Source organism: Prionailurus bengalensis, chromosome B3 (assembly GCF_016509475.1).
Source record: "Prionailurus bengalensis isolate Pbe53 chromosome B3, Fcat_Pben_1.1_paternal_pri, whole genome shotgun sequence".
In the NCBI taxonomy this organism is placed as follows: domain Eukaryota; kingdom Metazoa; phylum Chordata; class Mammalia; order Carnivora; family Felidae; genus Prionailurus; species Prionailurus bengalensis.
In genome coordinates this window covers 81,241,036-81,259,464 of record NC_057355.1, presented here as the reverse complement: position 1 = coordinate 81,259,464, position 18,429 = coordinate 81,241,036, and the positions used below count along the sequence as shown (strand labels likewise).

Sequence of the window (18,429 nt, the reverse complement as noted above, 5' to 3'; positions counted from 1 at the left end):
TCACTCAAAGAGATCTGTATTCTGAATATAGAAAGAACTCTTACAACTCAACAATAAAAAGACAAATAGTGCAAGCGAAAAATGGGCAAAGGATTTGAAGACTTTTTCTCCAAAGAAGATATACAAATGGCCAATAAACACATGAAAAGCTCCTCAATGTTTGTTGTCCAGTAGTCAAATGCAAATCAAAACCACCACTGATTGGCCTCTATACCACTTCATACCCACTAGGATGGCTATAATCAAAAAGACAGTTAATAACAAACTTTGGTAAGAACATGGAGTAATTAGAACCCTCAACCACTGTTAAAGAGAATTTAAATCATGCGGCCACTTTGGAAAACAGTTTGGCAGTGCGTCAAAATGTTAAACATGGAATTACCATATCACCTAGCAATCCCACTCCTAGGTAGACTAAAACTATGATGCCACACAAAAATATTTACACAAATGTTCAAAGCTGCATTATTCATAAGAGCCAAAAAGTATCAATAACCCACATATACATCAACTAATGAATAAATAAATAATATGTGGTATATCCATATAGCAGAATATTAATTGGCAATAAAAAGGAAAGAAGTACTGATACCTGATACAACATGGATGAATCTTGAAAACATTATGTTAAGTAAAAAAAGCCAGTCACAAAAGACTACATATTATACAATTCCATTTACATGAAACGTCTAGAACAGGCAAACCTATAGAGATAGAAAGTAGACCTGGAGCAGGTGGAGGGGGATCACTGGGAAGGAAATGCTAATAGGTATGGTGTTTGTTTGGGGTTAGGAAATATTCTAAAATTGACTGTGTGGTGGTTGCACAACTCGTGTAAATACTAAAACCTATAAACTTTATTTTAATTAATTTCTTTTTTAAGATTTTATTTCTAAGTAATGTCTACACCCAACGTGGGGCTCAAACTCACAACCTCAAGATCAAGAGTCACACGCTCTACCTACTGAGCCAGCCAGGTGCCCAAAAAGGCCTGCATGCTTTAAATGGGTGAGTTTTGGGGTATGTAAATTATATTTCAATACAGCTGGGGTTTTGTTTTGTTTTGTTTCATTTCATTTTTTTTAAAAAGGGGTTTTGGGGAAGGAACTCATGTGTTCCTTAAGGGGAGTTGGTTTTGACCATCAAAGCAAGGGTTTGGATAGAAATGATTCCTAAACTAAAAAGGGTCCTAGTGCCTTAGGAGGGAAAGCAAAAGAAAAATAAGAGAGGGAGAATAAATTAAATAGCAAAGTCTCTTAAAAGAAAGACATAAGAGGTTCTCAGTCTTGCAGAACTAAGTCTTTATAAAGATCTAAGGCACACATAGGTTTGTAACACTTTGATGAGCCAGAAGGAAAGGTAAAGAAAATGTGGCCTCATTTGAGTTTTAACTTTTGCACATTGAAGTTCTATATTAACATGTGTTCTTGATATAGACCTATTTCTGGGAAGTTGGGTTGAAGACAAAAACCATTTTTTTAGTTTTTAGACTTACCACACGGCTGAAGTATTCATCTAAAACTTCCACAAAGTTATGGATGAATTCATAAATTGCCATCTCATTCTAAAATAAAAAAGGAAGGGTACAATTAGTTTTAGTATAGCTCATGTGGAAATTGGACACTGACAAATATTCAGAATGGTTCTATGACTCACTTGTTGGAAAGACGCTTATCGGTAGGGGAAATGTCAAAAATCTTAACCTCTAAGATTTTAAGTTCATAATGAGTTTAGCTGGACTGAAACCAGACCGAGTCTAGTGTTTAGGGTTTTGAGCACCACTCCCTGACCTCGTCATCAAGTGGCTGAAGCAGTTTTTCAGGATCTTCTTGCCACTACTTTTCTGTTTGTGAAGATGGGGAAACTACCTCAAGGTTTGGTTCACCCATAAAAAATAATCAACTTGAGATTTCCAAGTATTTTAGATCTTAAACAGTTTTTCAAGGATTCAATAGCCACAGGTACTGTTGATCTGGGACTGACATTTCTGGAAAGGTGAACTAAATCTGAGGAAATTCAATCACAACACAACCATATTTATCATTTGCTCTGGCTTCTTGTATATGAGCCAGTATTTAACGCTACAACTGACTGGCCTGTACACATGTCTAAGCTGCCCCAGTGTGCCACAAAGAACACGGTAGGACATTGGTATTGCTTAGGGTTGAGGAAGGCATTCTGTGGTTTTGTGCTTCCGCACAAGCTACTCATCTAATCCAAGAAAAATCCCAGGTATTTCTTTTCCACACAGCTTTCCCTAACCTTGACAGAAACCAAGATCCTTCAAGAGTCAAGATAATTCTTAGGTAGGCAAGTAGGAGGAATATATCAATTTACAGAGGAATAAAAATCAGACTATTATTCTTAGTTTTCTTGCATTTTCCATAGGCTCCTCTCTTATCTTACCTCAGTGTCATTAACTCCAACCACAATGAAGAGAGCTGCGTACTGTCGATATATCAGCTTAAAATCCTTAAATTCAATGAAAGAGCACTAGAAAAAACACAATTAGATTGCTATAGTTGACAAGTATTTTTAATTTTTTTAATGTTTATTCATTTTTGAGAGACAGAGTCAGAGCATGAGCAGGGGAGGGGCAGAGAGAGAGGGAGACACAGAATCCGAAGCAGGCTCCAGGCTCTGAGCTGTCAGCACAGAGCCTGACTCAGGACTTGAAGCCACAAACTGCGAGATCATGACCTGAGCTGAAGTCGGACGCTCAAATGACTGAGCCATCCAGGTGCCCTGACAACAAGTATTTCTTCAAAATGGCATGCATAATTTCTAGGTTCTGATTTCAGTATTGGGTCAACACATTCCTAGAAATCTACAATTTAAAAATGTTAAACAATCTTTGTTGGTTGCCTCTTCACAATATTCAGGGGACTATGGAAGCATCTCTAGCGGGAGGCAGAGAAGGGGTCTAGAAAAAAAGGCTCTGAGCATCTACGTGGGTTCCCCCTGAACTCCTTCTCATTCCTTTGCTTTGCTCTGTGTGGAAGTCAGCAGGCAAAGGTACCAGACTGCCCCCAACATGAAAATAAGCCAACATGACAAAGATTTTCTTCTTTCCATTTCCGCTAGGCTCTTTTGGAAGCAATCAGAGATTTTGTTTTGTCCTATTTAATAGCCAGTGAACAGACAAATATATACGGCATACATACATGTATGTATCAAGAAAAATCTTGATTTCTTTTTTCTAGACCCATGAAAAGAATCAATGTAGACTCTTTTATAAATTATTTAAAATCTTGGCTTTTGTGGGGCAGATGATAGTCAAAATCTCCCATTGTAAACATTGCTTCCTAGGAGTTAATAACTAGTTTACCACCACTGACTTGTGGATAAAACAACTCCCTCCCCATTCATCTCTCTCCTACATCCATTGTACAAAGGGTGTTGGGAAGGCACTGGGAAGATAGAAATTGGACAGCAGGCTAACAGCACATTGTTGCCCTTTCTTTGGACTGTTGGGTGTGGTTGACCAAATGTGATTGAACATGAATTGTATGGCTTTTGGCACTGGCATAATCGCTTTTGGTGCCCGAATTGCTCTTGGTGTACCTGGAGATGAAGTGGTAAGTTTTAATTGTGAAATTTCTTCCATAGGAAAGTCATTTGAGAATCTAAAATGGAGGCATTTGAGGCTCTTATTTAAAATTAGGATAGGGGCATCTGGGTGGCCCAGTCAGTTGAGCATCTGACTTCTGAATTCAGCTCAGGTCATGATCCGAGGGTTGTGGGATCAAGCCCCAGTCGGGCTGTGCGCTGAACATGGAGCCTGCTTGAGATTCTCTCTCTCTCTCTCTCTCTCTCTCTCTCTCTCTCTCTCTCTGTCCCCCCCTTTCTCTTTCTCTCTCAAATAAAAAAAAAAAGAAATAAAATTATGATAAAAGAAGTACAGGACTGTTCTGCAGCTTTTGTTCACTGTAGAGCCAGTGTGATTTCTGCTCAGTTGGATCTTTCAAGGAAATACATCCTTGTTGAAAGAACTAAAGAACATTTTTCAAAGCCTCTCAGGAGTTTCTGATATACAACAACAACAACAACAACAACAACAACAACAAAAAGACAAAACAACAGCAACAACAACAAAACAACGAAGTACCTTTGTGGATAACATAAAAACTAAGCTGAGATTGTGTTACTTCAGTGCCTAATTATCCCAAAGCCCAGGGAGTTCCTTTTAAAATCTAAAATAATTTAGAATGCTTCAAAATTATGTAACAGTATATTCATTCCAAAGCATGTATTTCCAAGGGTAACCTATCAGTGAAAATAGTGCCTGAAATTGTGCAGCGCCTGCATTCTGCAGAAGGATTCAACAGGAATGCTTCTGGAGTTTGTTTATGTTTACTTAAAGTATGTGGCTATTAACAGGGCCCTTTAATAGTTTCTGTTCCCTTTAGACAACTAAGTGAGGCGGTGTGTGCCACGGCAGGCCAAAGTGGTAATTCAAAGAGGACTCTGAGATGTTGAGACTGGAAAATCAATTTAGAAGCCAAGGGAAACACAGTTCCAACATGTAACTTCTGAGCACAGATGGACCTTAATATTTTAAGACTTAGCAGGGGTTCCCACAGGCAGCCTTTCTACATATGCTGTGACATGGAGAAGTGGCAAAATTAATGGGCGATTTAAACAAGCTTTCTGATTTTGCTGCACTTTGTTCAGTGATTTTCAGTGGACTCAAAGTTTAGGACCTGGATTCAGTAATTATCCAAGTAAACTTCTTTGTAAAAATGAACTCAGTTTTTAAAATTCCTATTCGTTATTATTTTAATGATTTTATTTAACCTCAATTTTGACAGAATGGATAGATTTACTATTTGCTATTAATTTTTAACTTCCACTTACTCCATCTACATCATAACACAAGACAAGTTCCAATCAAATTTGTTGGTTTTTTATTTTATTTTTTAAAGTTTATTTATTTTTTATTTTTATTTTTTTTGAGAGAGAGAGGAGACAGAGTGCATGTAGGGGAGGGGCAGAGAGAAAGGGAGACACAGAATCCGAAGGAGGTTCCAGGCTTTGAGCTGTCAGCACAGAGCCCGACGAGGGGCTTAATCCATGAACTGTGAGATCATGACCTGAACTGAAATCAGACACTTAACCAACTGAACCACCCAGGCACCCCAAATTTGTTTTGTTTTTAAGTCACTAGTTCTAGTATTACGTTGGTGTTAAGTTTATAAAAACGATAAGCAGAAAAAAAATTACACTTCATGTGAGGATCATATTGTCATCCTCTGGCACCAAGTCTGTCTCGAGTGCTCACCTCTATACCAATCATCTGACCTTCGTCCCTTGGCTTAAAGAAAGCCACCTGCTAGAGGCACTCCTGAGCGTTGTAAGGGCTAAATTCATGTGAACAAAAAAAAAGAAGATGTCTATTAGCTGGAATAAATTTGAGCTGCCACTTCCACAGTGCATTGAGACAAATATGCTGGCCTAAATAAGAACTCAAGATGTTTCCTGGTTCTCCTTGTTTGTATTTTCCTTAAGGGGATATAAAGAGAGCTATGCTTCAGTCTTCATGTCACTTCATTTGTTATTGTCCCTAATAGCTATGGAAAGAATGTAGTTCAAAGAAAACGATGGCCCTTGAGACTCAGTAATAACAGACGTGCCATTGACAAGTTGAATACAGAGATAAAAGAGAGAATCAGAAACTTACTTGCTCATTGGATCGGGAGAGACAGCTCCTTATGACTTCCGTTTCCAGAAGTGTACGCTTATTAATCTCCACATGTTCATAGTACTTAGAAAGTCGGGTCTGCCCTTGTTTATTCACCATGAGGAAAAATTTTATCATTTTTCCTGGCCAGTATTTTTCCGGATAGTTCAAAAGTTATGTCAAGGGGTATCTGAAACTAGAACCTGAGGGATGAAAGAACAACGAAAAGGTGAGATCAGTCCTCAAAGAATAGTATTAAATGTGTTCTACATATGAAGCAGAAGTAAATAAAATGTGATCTGATAATACTGATCTTTACTTCTATTAATTAAATGAGGTTTTAGTAAGTAACTAAACATACATTTTCATTAGCTATCTTCCAAAACATAATTTTGAGTCTCCACAGTCCTTCTACTCCTATTTGTTCATTTGATTCATCTTTTTTTTTTTTTTTTTTGGCGCCAACTATGTGTCAAGTACTAAGAGATTACAAAGAGGAAGAAGCAGTGATTTTTTTTTTTTTGCAATGTTTAGAACATTTTAAAAAATTTTTTAAAATGTTTATTTACTTTCGAGAGAGAGAGACAGGGCACAAGCAGAAGAGGGGCAGAGAGAGAGGGAATAGAACATTTTATTAAAGTACAAAACTACTGGCATTAAGTGAAATAGAAAAACACAGTAAATATTTACAGAAACATTGATCACACCACTCAAGTCATACACACGTAAAAATGCAGAAAGGTCTTAAAAAGTTCAGAAGTTGAAAATTATGGAGATTTCCCAAAATGGATAGAACTGCTCCCTGCTGAGTATGGCACTGATATAAGACCTGAGTGAATGCCGTCCCCTACTTTCTGTAATCCAGTACTGCCTGGAAATGTGTTCCTTGGGAGATTCAGACTTGGAGCCATCCTGAGAGGACAAGTTAAGAGTTGACATAGGTCTAACTTGTGGTCTGATTTTCTTCATCCTACCGACTGTGTTGAGGTTATAAGGACACAGCCAGGCTATTTTTCTTCAGCTTCTGCTAATATTCAAAAGGATATGAAGAATATAAGCAATTTCTCATTGCTTGAGCAAAAATTCAGTACATGAAAGGCAGAGTGGAGGGTATTTGTACTAGAACTATAAAGTTCTGTCTGATGGAAAATTAAGAAGTAGTGATTTCTGATCTTCTGATCTTTACCCCTAGCAAAGGTCCCAGGTAGGTAAACAAGTAATAGCAGTACAAGGAGATGAGTTGTGATGGGGACAGGTATACGTCTATGGTACACAGAAGGGAGGGATAGGGAACATCATGGGAGAGTTGGAAATGGCTTTCCAGGGAAGGGGCATTTAAGCAAGATCTTGAAGAATGAGGGACTGTGGGGCAGAGAAAACAGGGGTAGCTTTGTAAAGTTCACTGCAGATGTAGTTCAGGGGGCAAGCATAATAGTTGCAGGAAATTGAGCTGCTCACATAAAATAAAGTTGGCTTTAGAAGTCACACTAAGGAATGTGAACTTTATTTTATGGGCAGTGGAGACAAGATCTAGAGTGAACTTTTCTTTCCTCAGTGTTGGAAGCCATAGTAGTAATCTCCACTCTTTGCCAAAGTCCCCCCATAAGGCCCTCTAACAAGTCCTATGTAAGGTCCTACATCAAGCAATTTACATATTTTCTTTATTCTCACAAGTATCTGAGTCAGGTACTTGTGTTATCCCCATTCTAAGGCCAAGCAAATTGAAGTTTAGGGATGTTAAACACCCATAGTCTCTATATTACTTTGGGTCAGAAATGAGGTGCAGCTCAGAGGTCAAGCTCATGCACAGATCCCTGACACCTGCTAACTTGTCCTTATCACTCAAGGGTTCATGCTTGCAGTTTTATTTCTAACTCAGGTGTATTGAATCTCGTGCTTGTTCTTCCTATACTTATTCTGTATTTTGAAATGATCAGTGCAAAAGAGCACAATATTGACAATGACTAGTGCTCCTTTCTCTTCTTTTCTTCCCTCCCCCCCTCCCTCCCTCTCTCTCTTTCTTTCTTGTTTTAATGTTTATTTATTTTCAAGAGAGAGACCAGAGCGCAAGCAGGGGAGGAGCAGAGAAAGAGGGAGACAGAGAATCCAAGGCAGGATCCAGGCTCTAAGCTGTCAGCACAGAGCCTGATGCTGGGTTGAACCCACAAACTGTGAGATCATGACCTGAGCCAAAGTCGGATGCTCAGCCATCTGGCCAGTGCTTCTTTCATTATGAGTATCAGAACTACCTCACTGACTCACCTGCCAGTATCATATTCACATTTTGGAATATCCTTTAAAATTCAGTGCAAAAGACCAAGGTTAATAATAGTTCTTAAATGAACTTGTGAAATTTGGAATAATTCTACAGAGAAAGTTGCAACAGATTATGGGATAATTCTTAGACTAAGTTTTGTGTTATTTTTTGCCCTCCCAGTTCATCTCATTTCCTGAACCCTATCAGACAGGTGGTTATCTCACAACAATTCCAAACATTAAGAGCTAGAAAGAGCCAGGCCCAGTCTGGCAAAGCCTGGGCTACTGTGTTCATTCAGGGTGCAGAACAGGATGTTATCTAGACCCAGCTGGGGACATGGCAGCTGTGCCAGTGGGGGGAAGGGCTGTGGTCATTCACTCCCTTTTCCAGGAAGATAGGCTCACTACTGTAGGTGGGATTGCAACATACTCTGTTTAGTCATTTGGTATTAAGGGCTGCTTTTCTTCTCACAAATTACTGCCAGTAAATTATGGCCAGCAACTAGTAAATTAAGTTATCACCCATTCTTTTAGTCCCTTTTAGCAAAGTTAGCAAAGTTTAAAACAATCTTCAGGGCATCTGGGTGGCTCTGCTGGTTAAGTGTCCAACTTCGGCTCAGGTCATGATCTCACAGTTTGTGGGTTCAAACCCTGCATCGGGCTCTGTGCTGACAGCTCAGGGCCTGGAGCCTGCTTTGGATTCTGTGTCTCTCTCTCTGCCCCTTCCCGGTTCACGCTCTGTCTCTCTATCTCAAAAATAAAGAAACATTAAAAAAAATTTAAAACAATCTTCACAAAAGTTAGAAATTACAGTCCTAGACTCTGGATTCCAGCTGCCAGGTAGAAGAAAATAAAATATTGTCACAAAGGTACTCATGGCCAAACCTTTGCCTCTTATTGTCTTGGTTGCATTAAGTGGTAAAATGAGATGTAAAATGATCACATTGAGATGATACACCAACAGATCAAATTGGTTTCTACCTTAACAAGCACAGCATTCCTTCCCACTGACTTCAAGAGCAAGGATGGCAAACAAGGGCGTGTTGAATTGACAGTCATTAGGATGCAAGTCTTGAAAATAGTAGCTGAAGGCATCTAAAGACTCGAATACATCATCTTTTTTTTTTCCTGCATGCTCATAAACAATTACACAATTTATAACTGTAGGATTACACAGTGGTAATAGTGGCCAAGCAAAACTGTAAACTCTATTATAAAATACACAATGCCGAAATATACAATGTGGAGACTCAGAGACAAGTACATGTTTGAGAACAGAAGATGAATGCTTTAAGCAACTATCCTGGTTGCTCATCATCAGGGAGGAGGGAAGTCAAATAATTATGAAACTCAGGTAGGGCAGTAAGGAAAGAATATGCTTAGACAAGTGCTGGGAGTGGCCAGGGAGCAGGTATGAACTTCCTGTGTTTATAAAACTCTGCATTCAGCAACACACAAAGCTGGGGAAGATGCTTGATTGCCAGAAGTTAGGGGATTCCACGCCCAAGAGCCTATGTGAATCAAGGACGAATGAAGAAGGGAAATTTCATTGGGGAAAGCATTCTGCAAAGGGTGCTAGGATGCCTAAAGGCCAAGATGAGGGAGGCTGGTACAGTCGTAGTAGAATATGAGCAGATCAATGTCCCAAGACCCCATATGATGGAAACTTAATGCCTACAGAAAAGACAGACTGGAAAGATTCAAATACATACTGAATTGGGCATCACTGTCATATTTCTGATGGTGTAGTCTGGGAGTTAGAACTGGAAGTCTTTACAAACTGTCCTATCCAAAGATGACAAATAGATTTCAACTTGGGTGCCAACTGTGACTAACTGTATTAGCTGCTTTGAGCACCATGTTGGGAAGGATTCTGGAACTGTTCAGGTTCAAAGATGCCTTGAATGATTAGTAATGTCAGTTGTGGGTTAGGAAGCAGGGTGTGGCAACATATGCACCTCACATCTGTCTTCCCCAATGTGCACTCCCTTCATTTTGCAGATGGGAAAACTGATAATCTGAGATGTAGAGTGAAGTCCTGAATTCGGGTATCCTGACTTAGAATATAATGCTCTCTTTATCACATTGCCTCTATGCCTTGCTCAGTGTATTAGTGTCATTAGTGTTCATTTAAACTAAATAAGCATCAACTTTAGGTAGCTCTGGGAACAATCAAGTCAATTTCTCTAATGCTGCTGCACAATTTGGGAAATACCAAACTATGACAATGCATGAAAATGGTAGAATATGAAGTTTCTAGAAATGAAAGTGGTATTTGATGATGGCTAATATCCTTTCTAGCTCCAGATTATTCTAGTACACACACACACACACACACACACGTAATATTAGACAAAAACAATCTTGCCCCCATAAAAGTGATTGAAATAAAATCCTTCAAGTTAAGAAGCAAATTTCCACCAGGAAAACATAAAGTCCTCATACAGCATAATAGTAAAAATGTATGCATTGGGGCTTCACAGTTAGTTTTGTGATCCTGGGCAAGTTACTAATCTTTTAGTACTCAGTCCATGGTACAATTGGAATAACAATAGTACTTTCTGGGTTGTGAGGATTAGAGGAGTTAGTGTGTGTGTGTGTGTGTGTGTGTGTGTGTGTGTGTGTGTGTATGTTTTTTTTTCTTAAACATTAACATTTATTTTATTTTTACATTTTTTTTAGTTTGTTTTATTTTGAGAGAGAGAGGGAGGGGGAGAGTGAATGGAGGAGGGGCAGAGGAAGAGAGAGAATCCCAAGCAGGCTCCGTGCCCAGCATGGAGCCCACTACCCTGGGATCATGACCTGAACCAAAATCAAGAGTTGGACACTTAACCCACTGAGCCACCCAGGCGCCCCAGTATATGTGATGTTCTTAAAACAGTGTTTGCCAGTTAGGTGCTATATAGGTGTTAGCAAATGTTATTATGATAATATATCACCTTTTTTCTTCAGTGAAGCCTTTCCTGCTTATCCCAATCCCCTCTTTCTTTTTTTTTTCAAGTATATTCATTTATTTTGAGAGAGTGTGTGTGCATGTGCTAGCGAGCACAGGGGAGGGAGGGGGAGAGAGGGAGAGAGAGAGAGAGACAGAGAGAGAGAGAGAGAGAGAGAGAGAGAGAGAGAATCCCAAGCAAGCTCCCCACTCTTGGTGGGGAGCGTGACACAGGGCTCAAACCCACAAACATGTGAGATCACGACTGAGCCGAAATCAAGAGTCAGATGTTTAACCGACTGAGCCACCCAGGTGTCCCCCAGTCCCCTCTTTCTAACCATAAAGAGCTGGCTATTTTCTCCTTGAACTTATTACTGTATCTTATAAAACTTTTCATCCTGTATAATCATTATTTCATTATATGCTGAGCTGCCCTACAAGACCAGTGATTTCACTTTTTCATTGTGACAGTAAGAGATGTATTTTACATTGTGACCCAGCATACAGGTACATATATATCTGATTCAAATATATACGAAGTTTACCAAACAACACCTACCCGTACTATATGTATTGTACTCTAGTGATTTCTATGACATTTTATAAAAAATGTACTTGTGAGGTATTTGGGTTACACAAGATATATGGATGTACCAAATGTACATTAAAGATTCATGAATTTGGGGCGCCTGGGTGGCGCAGTCGGTTAAGCGTCCGACTTCAGCCAGGTCACGATCTCGCGGTCCGTGAGTTTGAGCCCCGCGTCGGGCTCTGGGCTGATGGCTCAGAGCCTGGAGCCTGTTTCCGATTCTGTGTCTCCCTCTCTCTCTGCCCCTCCCCCATTCATGCTCTGTCTCTCTCTGTCCCAAAAATAAATAAACGTTGAAAAAAAAAATTTAAAAAAAAAATCATGAATTTAGTGGTGCCTAGGTTGCTCAGTTGGTTAAGCCCCTGACTTCAGCTCAGGTCATGATCTCACAGTTCATGGGTTCGAGCCCTGCCTGGGGCTCTGTGCTGATATCTCAGAGCCTGGAGCCTGCTTTGGATTCTGTGTCTCCCTCTCTCTGCCCCTCCCTCTCTTGTGCTCTGTCTCTCACTCTCTCAAAAATTAAAAAAAAACATTTTAAAAAATTCATGTATTTTATATAAATTTTACATAAAAATAAACTAATACTTTAGTTAATGATATTCATGTATTTGGGAGAAGTATATTGATATCTATAGTTTACTTTGAAATGCACCAAAAAACTAAGATAAATTAATGGATGGATAGAGAAATAATAGATGGTTAGATACATGATAAAGTAATATAGTAAAATTTTAATGGTAGAATCTTGGTGGTGAACATACACAAATTCACTGTGCAATTCTTTCAACTTTGTAGTATATTTGAAAACTGTTGCAATGAAATGTTGAGGAAAAATGCTAGTTGTGGGACACTGTTTTTTTTTAAATTCATATATTTAGAGCAGTTTTAGATTTATAGAAAAAATTGCAAAGACAGTACAGAGTTCCCATATACCCATACCCCATTTCCTTTATTATTAACATCTTATGTTACAATTAATGAATAGCAATACAGTACATGATTATTAACTGAAGTCTATACTTTATTCACATTTCCTTATTTTTTACCAAATGCCCTTTTTCTGCTCCAGGACCCTATCTAGGATACCACATTATATTTAATCTTCATGTCTCCTTAGAGTTCTCTTGGTGCTGACAGTTTTTCAGGTTTTTGATGACCTTGACAGTTTTTTATTTTTTTTTTATTTTTTAATTTTTATTTATTTTTGAGAGAGAGAAAGAGAATGAGCAGGGGAGGGGCAGAGCGAAGGAGACACAGAATCTGAAGCAGGCTCCAGGCTCTGAACTGTCAGCACAGAGCCCATTGTGGGGCTTGATTTCATGAACCCTGAGATCATGACCTGAGCTGAAGTCGGACTCAACTAACTGAACCACCCGGGCGCCTCGATGACCTTGAGAGTTTTAAAAAATACTGGTCAGGTATTTTATAGAATGTCCTTCTATTGGGTTTGTTTGATGTTTTACTCATGATTAGACTGGTTATGGGTTTTGGGGAGGAAGACCATAGAGGTAAAGTGATATTTTCATCACAACACGTGAAAGGCACATACTATCAACATAATCTATCACTGTTGATATTGACCTTGGTCACCTGGCTGAGATAGTTTTTGTCAGGTTTCTCTCCTGTAAGTTTATTCCCCCCTTTGTATACTGTACTTTTTCGAGGGAAGTCATTATATGTAGCCTAAATTTAAGGGGTGGAAAGTTATGTTCCATCTCTTTGAGGGAGAAGTACCTATGTAAATTATTTGGAATTCTACTGCACAGGAGTTCTGTCTATTGTACCTATTTATTTATTTATTTATTAAATCACTTGTTTGTATCAATAGAAACTCATGGATATTTTATTTTATACTTTGGGTTATAATTCAGTATGACCCACTGATTTTTAATTTCAGAAGCCACTAGAGACCTGTGGCCCAAAAGTTTGAAAAAACACTATACTAGAACATGAACTTGTGGGTAGGGTCCATATCTTATTTCAGATTTTGCACAGTGCCTAGTATATAGAGAATATCCAATAAATGTTTACTGAATGAATGAAATAATAATCATATAAGTATTCAAACAAAGCAGACATATAAATTACCCTGGTACCCTAATTCCTGCCCCAAAGCCTGTCAGTTTTCTCAAAGAAAACCAATGTTTTTACCTTTAGTGTGTATCTTTCTGGAGTTTCTATACATTTACATGTAAATATGCATGCAAGTATGGCAACTGTATTTTTTAAACCTAAGTGTAAACAAAGTATATCAAGAGGTTAGCCAAGTGTTTATTCTCTTCTGGTAGCTTTAAATGAACCAGGTCCACTCACAAAGCCCTGGCTGGATCCTACAAAAAGGCACTAAAGAGATATGTTTTGGAATTCATCAGGAGCACCTCCTGTTGAATCATTCTAGCTCAGGCTTTCCTGGGTCTTTGTCCTCTTGGATCCGGTGCCTTGGCTCCCATTCTTTCTCTGGCCTTAGTTCCTAATGACCTGGCTTGGAGTTCTGCAATCTTCCAGGACTTGACCTTTGGTATTTGCCCTCTGGCTGTAACCCCTGAAGCCTTTGGTACCCAGCCCTTGCTCTGTCAACTGGGAGTAAAAGGCAGCTTACAGAGAGGCGGTGGAAGATTAAATGGGGTAAATAATGTAATTCTTGTAAAACATTTAACACACTGACTTCTTTCATTTCCTCTCATTGTGTATTAAACTGGAAAGACATGCTAAGATTATAAGGAAACAGGTGTCTGTATACATTGTTAGTGGCCCCTTAAATTGTTACAAATTTTCTACAATGTAACCTGATACAATTTAACCAAAAAAAAAAAAAATCATGAAAATTATTCTACCTTTTAACTCAAGCATTTCAGTCTTGAGAATCTATCCTAAGGTATAATTTAAAATCCATACGCATGAAAAAATAGCAACATATTTATAATAGTGAAAAATGAAACAAGCTCAGATACTACAGAGAACCAAGTGTTAAATGGACACCAACTTGATGTATTTTAACCATTAAAATAAATACGCAGACTTTGCAGAAAAATGGGAAAATGTAGATAAAATAATGTTAAGTCACAAATCAGAACACCAAATTCTATACCCACATGGATTACTATTATGTAAAAGCAAGATCTGAATAGAGATTATAGAGACTGGATAGATGGGGTGCCTGGGTGGCTCAGCTGGTTAAGCATCCAACTCTTGATTTCACCTCAGGTCATGATCTCACGGTTTGTGAGTTTGGGTTCTGCACTGATAATGTGGAGCTTGCTTGGTATTCTTCTCTCTCTTTCTGCCCCTCCCCTGCTCATGCTCTCTCTCCCTCAAAAGAGAAAAAAGAGAAAAAAGATTATAGAGACTAGACAGAAATCATATAAAAATAAGAAATGAAACAAAAAAAAGAAAAAGATTAAACAGATGAACCTTGGAAACATTCTGCTAACTGAAAGAAGCCAATCACAAGGAAAATATATTGCATGATTCCATTTATATGAAATGTCCAGAATGGGAAAATCTCTAGAGATAGTAAGTAGATGAAGGGTTGCCAGGGATGGGAGTTTGGGATGGGAGGTGTGATGGTTGCACAAGTGTGAGTATATAAAAGCCATTGAATTGCACACTTTATTTATTTGACAGAGAGAAAGAGAGAGGGCATGAGTGTGTGGGAGGGGTAGAGAGAGAGAGGGAGAAAGAGAGAATCCCACACAGGCTCTGCACAGTCAGTGGGGAGCCCAACGTAGGGCTCGAACCCAAGGAACTGGGAGGTCATGACCTGAGCCGAAGTCGAGAGTCGGATGCTCAATTGCCTGGGCCACCCAGGTGCCCCTGAATTGTATACTTTAAATGGGTGACTTGTATAGTATGTGAATTATATCTCAATAAATCCTGTTAAAAAAGAGATAGACCAGGCAATCTGGAAGACAAAGCTGGAACAATCTGGACAACAAATAACAGTATCGGATTATTACCCAAAGTATAAAATAAGTACACATGAGTACATACTGATAAATACACGATTGAATAAATAAATAAACAGGACAGAAGAATCCCACATACAGGTTTCCCCCAGCTATCCGAAAGTAGAATGTTCCTGGGAAACCTTTACTAAGCCAAAACGGTGGTGAAGCAAAGAAGCAATTACCATTAATGTATATGGGAAAAATTTTGAGCATTCCCAGACACAAAAAAGTAACCTTTTAGGTTTTTCTGATGCCTAAGGGATGTAAAAAATAAATCGAGAGAAAGCACGGATCCTCAGAGACACAGTCCGAAGCTCTGGTGGCTTGATGCTGGCATGCGGAATGTAGCTGCCAAGGAAGGAACTTGGTGGGGCCACTCTTGCTGCTTGAGGTGTGCTGCCTTTGTGACTGCTCACTGCAACACGGATGCTCGACACTATTTTGTCATAAACATGAAATGCTCTTTGGATTTCTTTCAGTTAATGACAACAGGTACTAATGTAGATCTTTCCTAAAAGCAAAATCTTACTAATAGAAGGAGATACCTGTATGTATGTTGATACTCTCTCCTCCAGGAAGTCCTCCAGGGAGCTTAATTTCTCCCACCCATTGGAAGTTGACCTGGACTTAGTGACTCACTTCCAAAGGACAGCATATGGAAGTGGAAAATGGGAACCTCACCGTAGAGAAACCTGGCACACACCACCTCAACCAAGTGATGAAGGCTAACATCATCAGTGGCGTCATGTCCCCCTGATATGAGGTGATGAGAAAAGTATTTCATCTCTGTGGTGTTCTTCCCCAAACCCATAACCCCATTCTAATCATGTGAAAATACATTAGACAAAACCAAAGGACATTCTAAAAAATATCTGACCTGTGTTTCCCAAAACTGTCAAGATCAGGAAAAACAAGGGAAATGTGAGAAACCGTTACAGATCACAGCAGATTAAGGAGATAATGGTGACCACACGCAATGTGGTATCTTGGAAGAGAACAAGGACAGTAATAAAAAATTGGTGAGGGGCACCTGACTGACTCATTCAGAAAAGGATGCAACTCTTCATCTTGGGGTTGTAAATTTGAGCCCCACGTTGGGCGTAGAGATTACAAATAAATAAATAAATAAACAAACAAACTTAGAAAGTTAATAATAATGCTACCCATGTTGGTTTTTTAGATGTGATAAATATACCAAAGATGAAATGACAACATTAGAGGAAATGGGTCTGGTATTCAGAAATTCTCTATCTTTGCAACTCTTTCATAAATCTAAAATGATTCCAAATAAAAAGCTTACTCTTTTTTTTTTTTTTAAATTTTTTTTTTCAACGTTTATTTATTTTTGGGACAGAGAGAGACAGAGCATGAACGGGGGAGGGGCAGAGAGAGAGGGAGACACAGAATCGGAAACAGGCTCCAGGCTCTGAGCCATCAGCCCAGAGCCTGACGCGGGGCTCGAACTCCCGGACCGCGAGATCGTGACCTGGCTGAAGTCGGACGCTTAACCGACTGCGCCACCCAGGCGCCCCTAAAAAGCTTACTCTTTAAAAAGGAGAGGGGTGGGGTGCCTGGGTGGCTTACTCAGGTAAGCATCTGACTTGAGCTCAGTTCATGATCTCATGGTTTGTGGGCCTGAGCCCCACATCAGGCTCTATGCTGACAGCTGGGGAGCCTGGTGCCTGCTTCAGATTCTGTATCTCCCTCTCTCTCTGCCCCTTCCCCACTTGCACTCTCTCTCTCTCTCCTCTCAAAAATAAATAAACATTAAAAAAATAAGAGGGGTGTCTGAGTGGCTCAGTCAGTTAAGCTGCCAAGTCTTGATTTCAACTCAGTTAATGATCCCAGGGTTGTGGGATTGAGCCCTCCATTGGCTCTGCACTAAGCATGGAGCCTGCTTGAGATTCTCTCTCTCTCTCTCTCTCTCTCTCTCTCTCTCTCTCTCTCTTTTTTTCCCTTTGCCCCTCTTGTTTCCATGTGCTCTCTCTCTAAAATAAAATTTCAAAAAAATTTGGGGGGGGGGGAGCACCTGGGTGCCTCAGTCAGTTGAGCATCTGACTTCAACTCAGGTCATGATCTCACGGTTGGTGAGTTTGGGCCCCGTGTCAGGCTCTATGCTGACAGCTCAGAGCCTGGAGCCTGCTTCAGATTGTCTCCCCCCACCTCTGCCCCTCTTCCACTCGTGCTCTGTCTCTCTCTCTCTCTCAAAAATAAAATAAACATTAAGATTTTTTTTTAAATAAAAAAATTTCTTTTTTAAGGAGAGAGGGGTGCCTGGTTGGGTCAGTCAGAAGAGAATGCGACTCTTGATCTTGGGGTCATGTATTAGAGTGAAGAGGGTTTGTTTGTTGGTGTGTCTGTGTGTATAAGTCTATGTCATATTGGCTATATTAGTTATATTTGCTTATTGCTTAAATATCTAAATTTTTATCAGTATATTAAGGATATTTAGGTATGAGGTTTATTTTTATTAACATTCTCAATAATTACACTTCAGGCTTTCCTATTTTCTTTTACCTAAGAGGCATACTAATTTTAATAGATGATATGTGTGTGTGTGTGTGTGTGTGTGTGTGTGTGTGTGTGTGTCAAGGTATATGTTCTATAAACGGCTTAGTCTGCTCTTTGGTCAAACTCTGTTCTGACCTGGATAACCTCTGACTCCCAGTAATTCTTCTGCCACACATCACCATTTGGGAACTTTCCTTCTTTTCCCCTAGTTCAGGGTTCAGAAAAGCTTTTCCTGCAAAGGGCCAGGTAGTATTTTAGGCTCTGAGGGCCATATGGTCTCTCTCTCAACTAGTTACTCTGCTACTGCAGAATGAAGGCAGCCCACATGATATAAATAATATGTAAAGCCATGGGTGTAGCGTGTTCCAAGAAAACTTTATTTATAAAAGTCAGCAACTGGATGTGGTCTGCCGGCTATAGTCTGCTCTGCTATAGACCAATGCTTATCAAATTTAATGAGCACACAAATCCCTTGGGGGAGCTTGTTAAAATATAGAATCTGATTTAGTAGGTC

At 39.4% G+C, this 18,429-nt stretch overlaps 1 protein-coding gene across 3 annotated transcripts in view; it reads right to left on the bottom strand.

Annotated features, from left to right (window-relative positions):
* Positions 1-18,429, bottom strand: part of AP4S1 (adaptor related protein complex 4 subunit sigma 1) — a 51,034-nt gene that overhangs the window by 14,720 nt on the left and 17,885 nt on the right. For all 3 annotated transcript variants that reach the window (XM_043554337.1, XM_043554335.1, XM_043554336.1), the window contains exons 2-4: positions 5,681-5,883; positions 2,407-2,493; positions 1,496-1,564 (exon numbers count right to left, since the gene is read on the bottom strand). In XM_043554337.1, coding sequence (XP_043410272.1) covers positions 1,496-1,564; positions 2,407-2,493; positions 5,681-5,818 — 294 coding nt within the window. In that variant the 5' untranslated portion in view covers positions 5,819-5,883. The remainder of the gene's footprint in view (positions 1-1,495; positions 1,565-2,406; positions 2,494-5,680; positions 5,884-18,429) is intronic.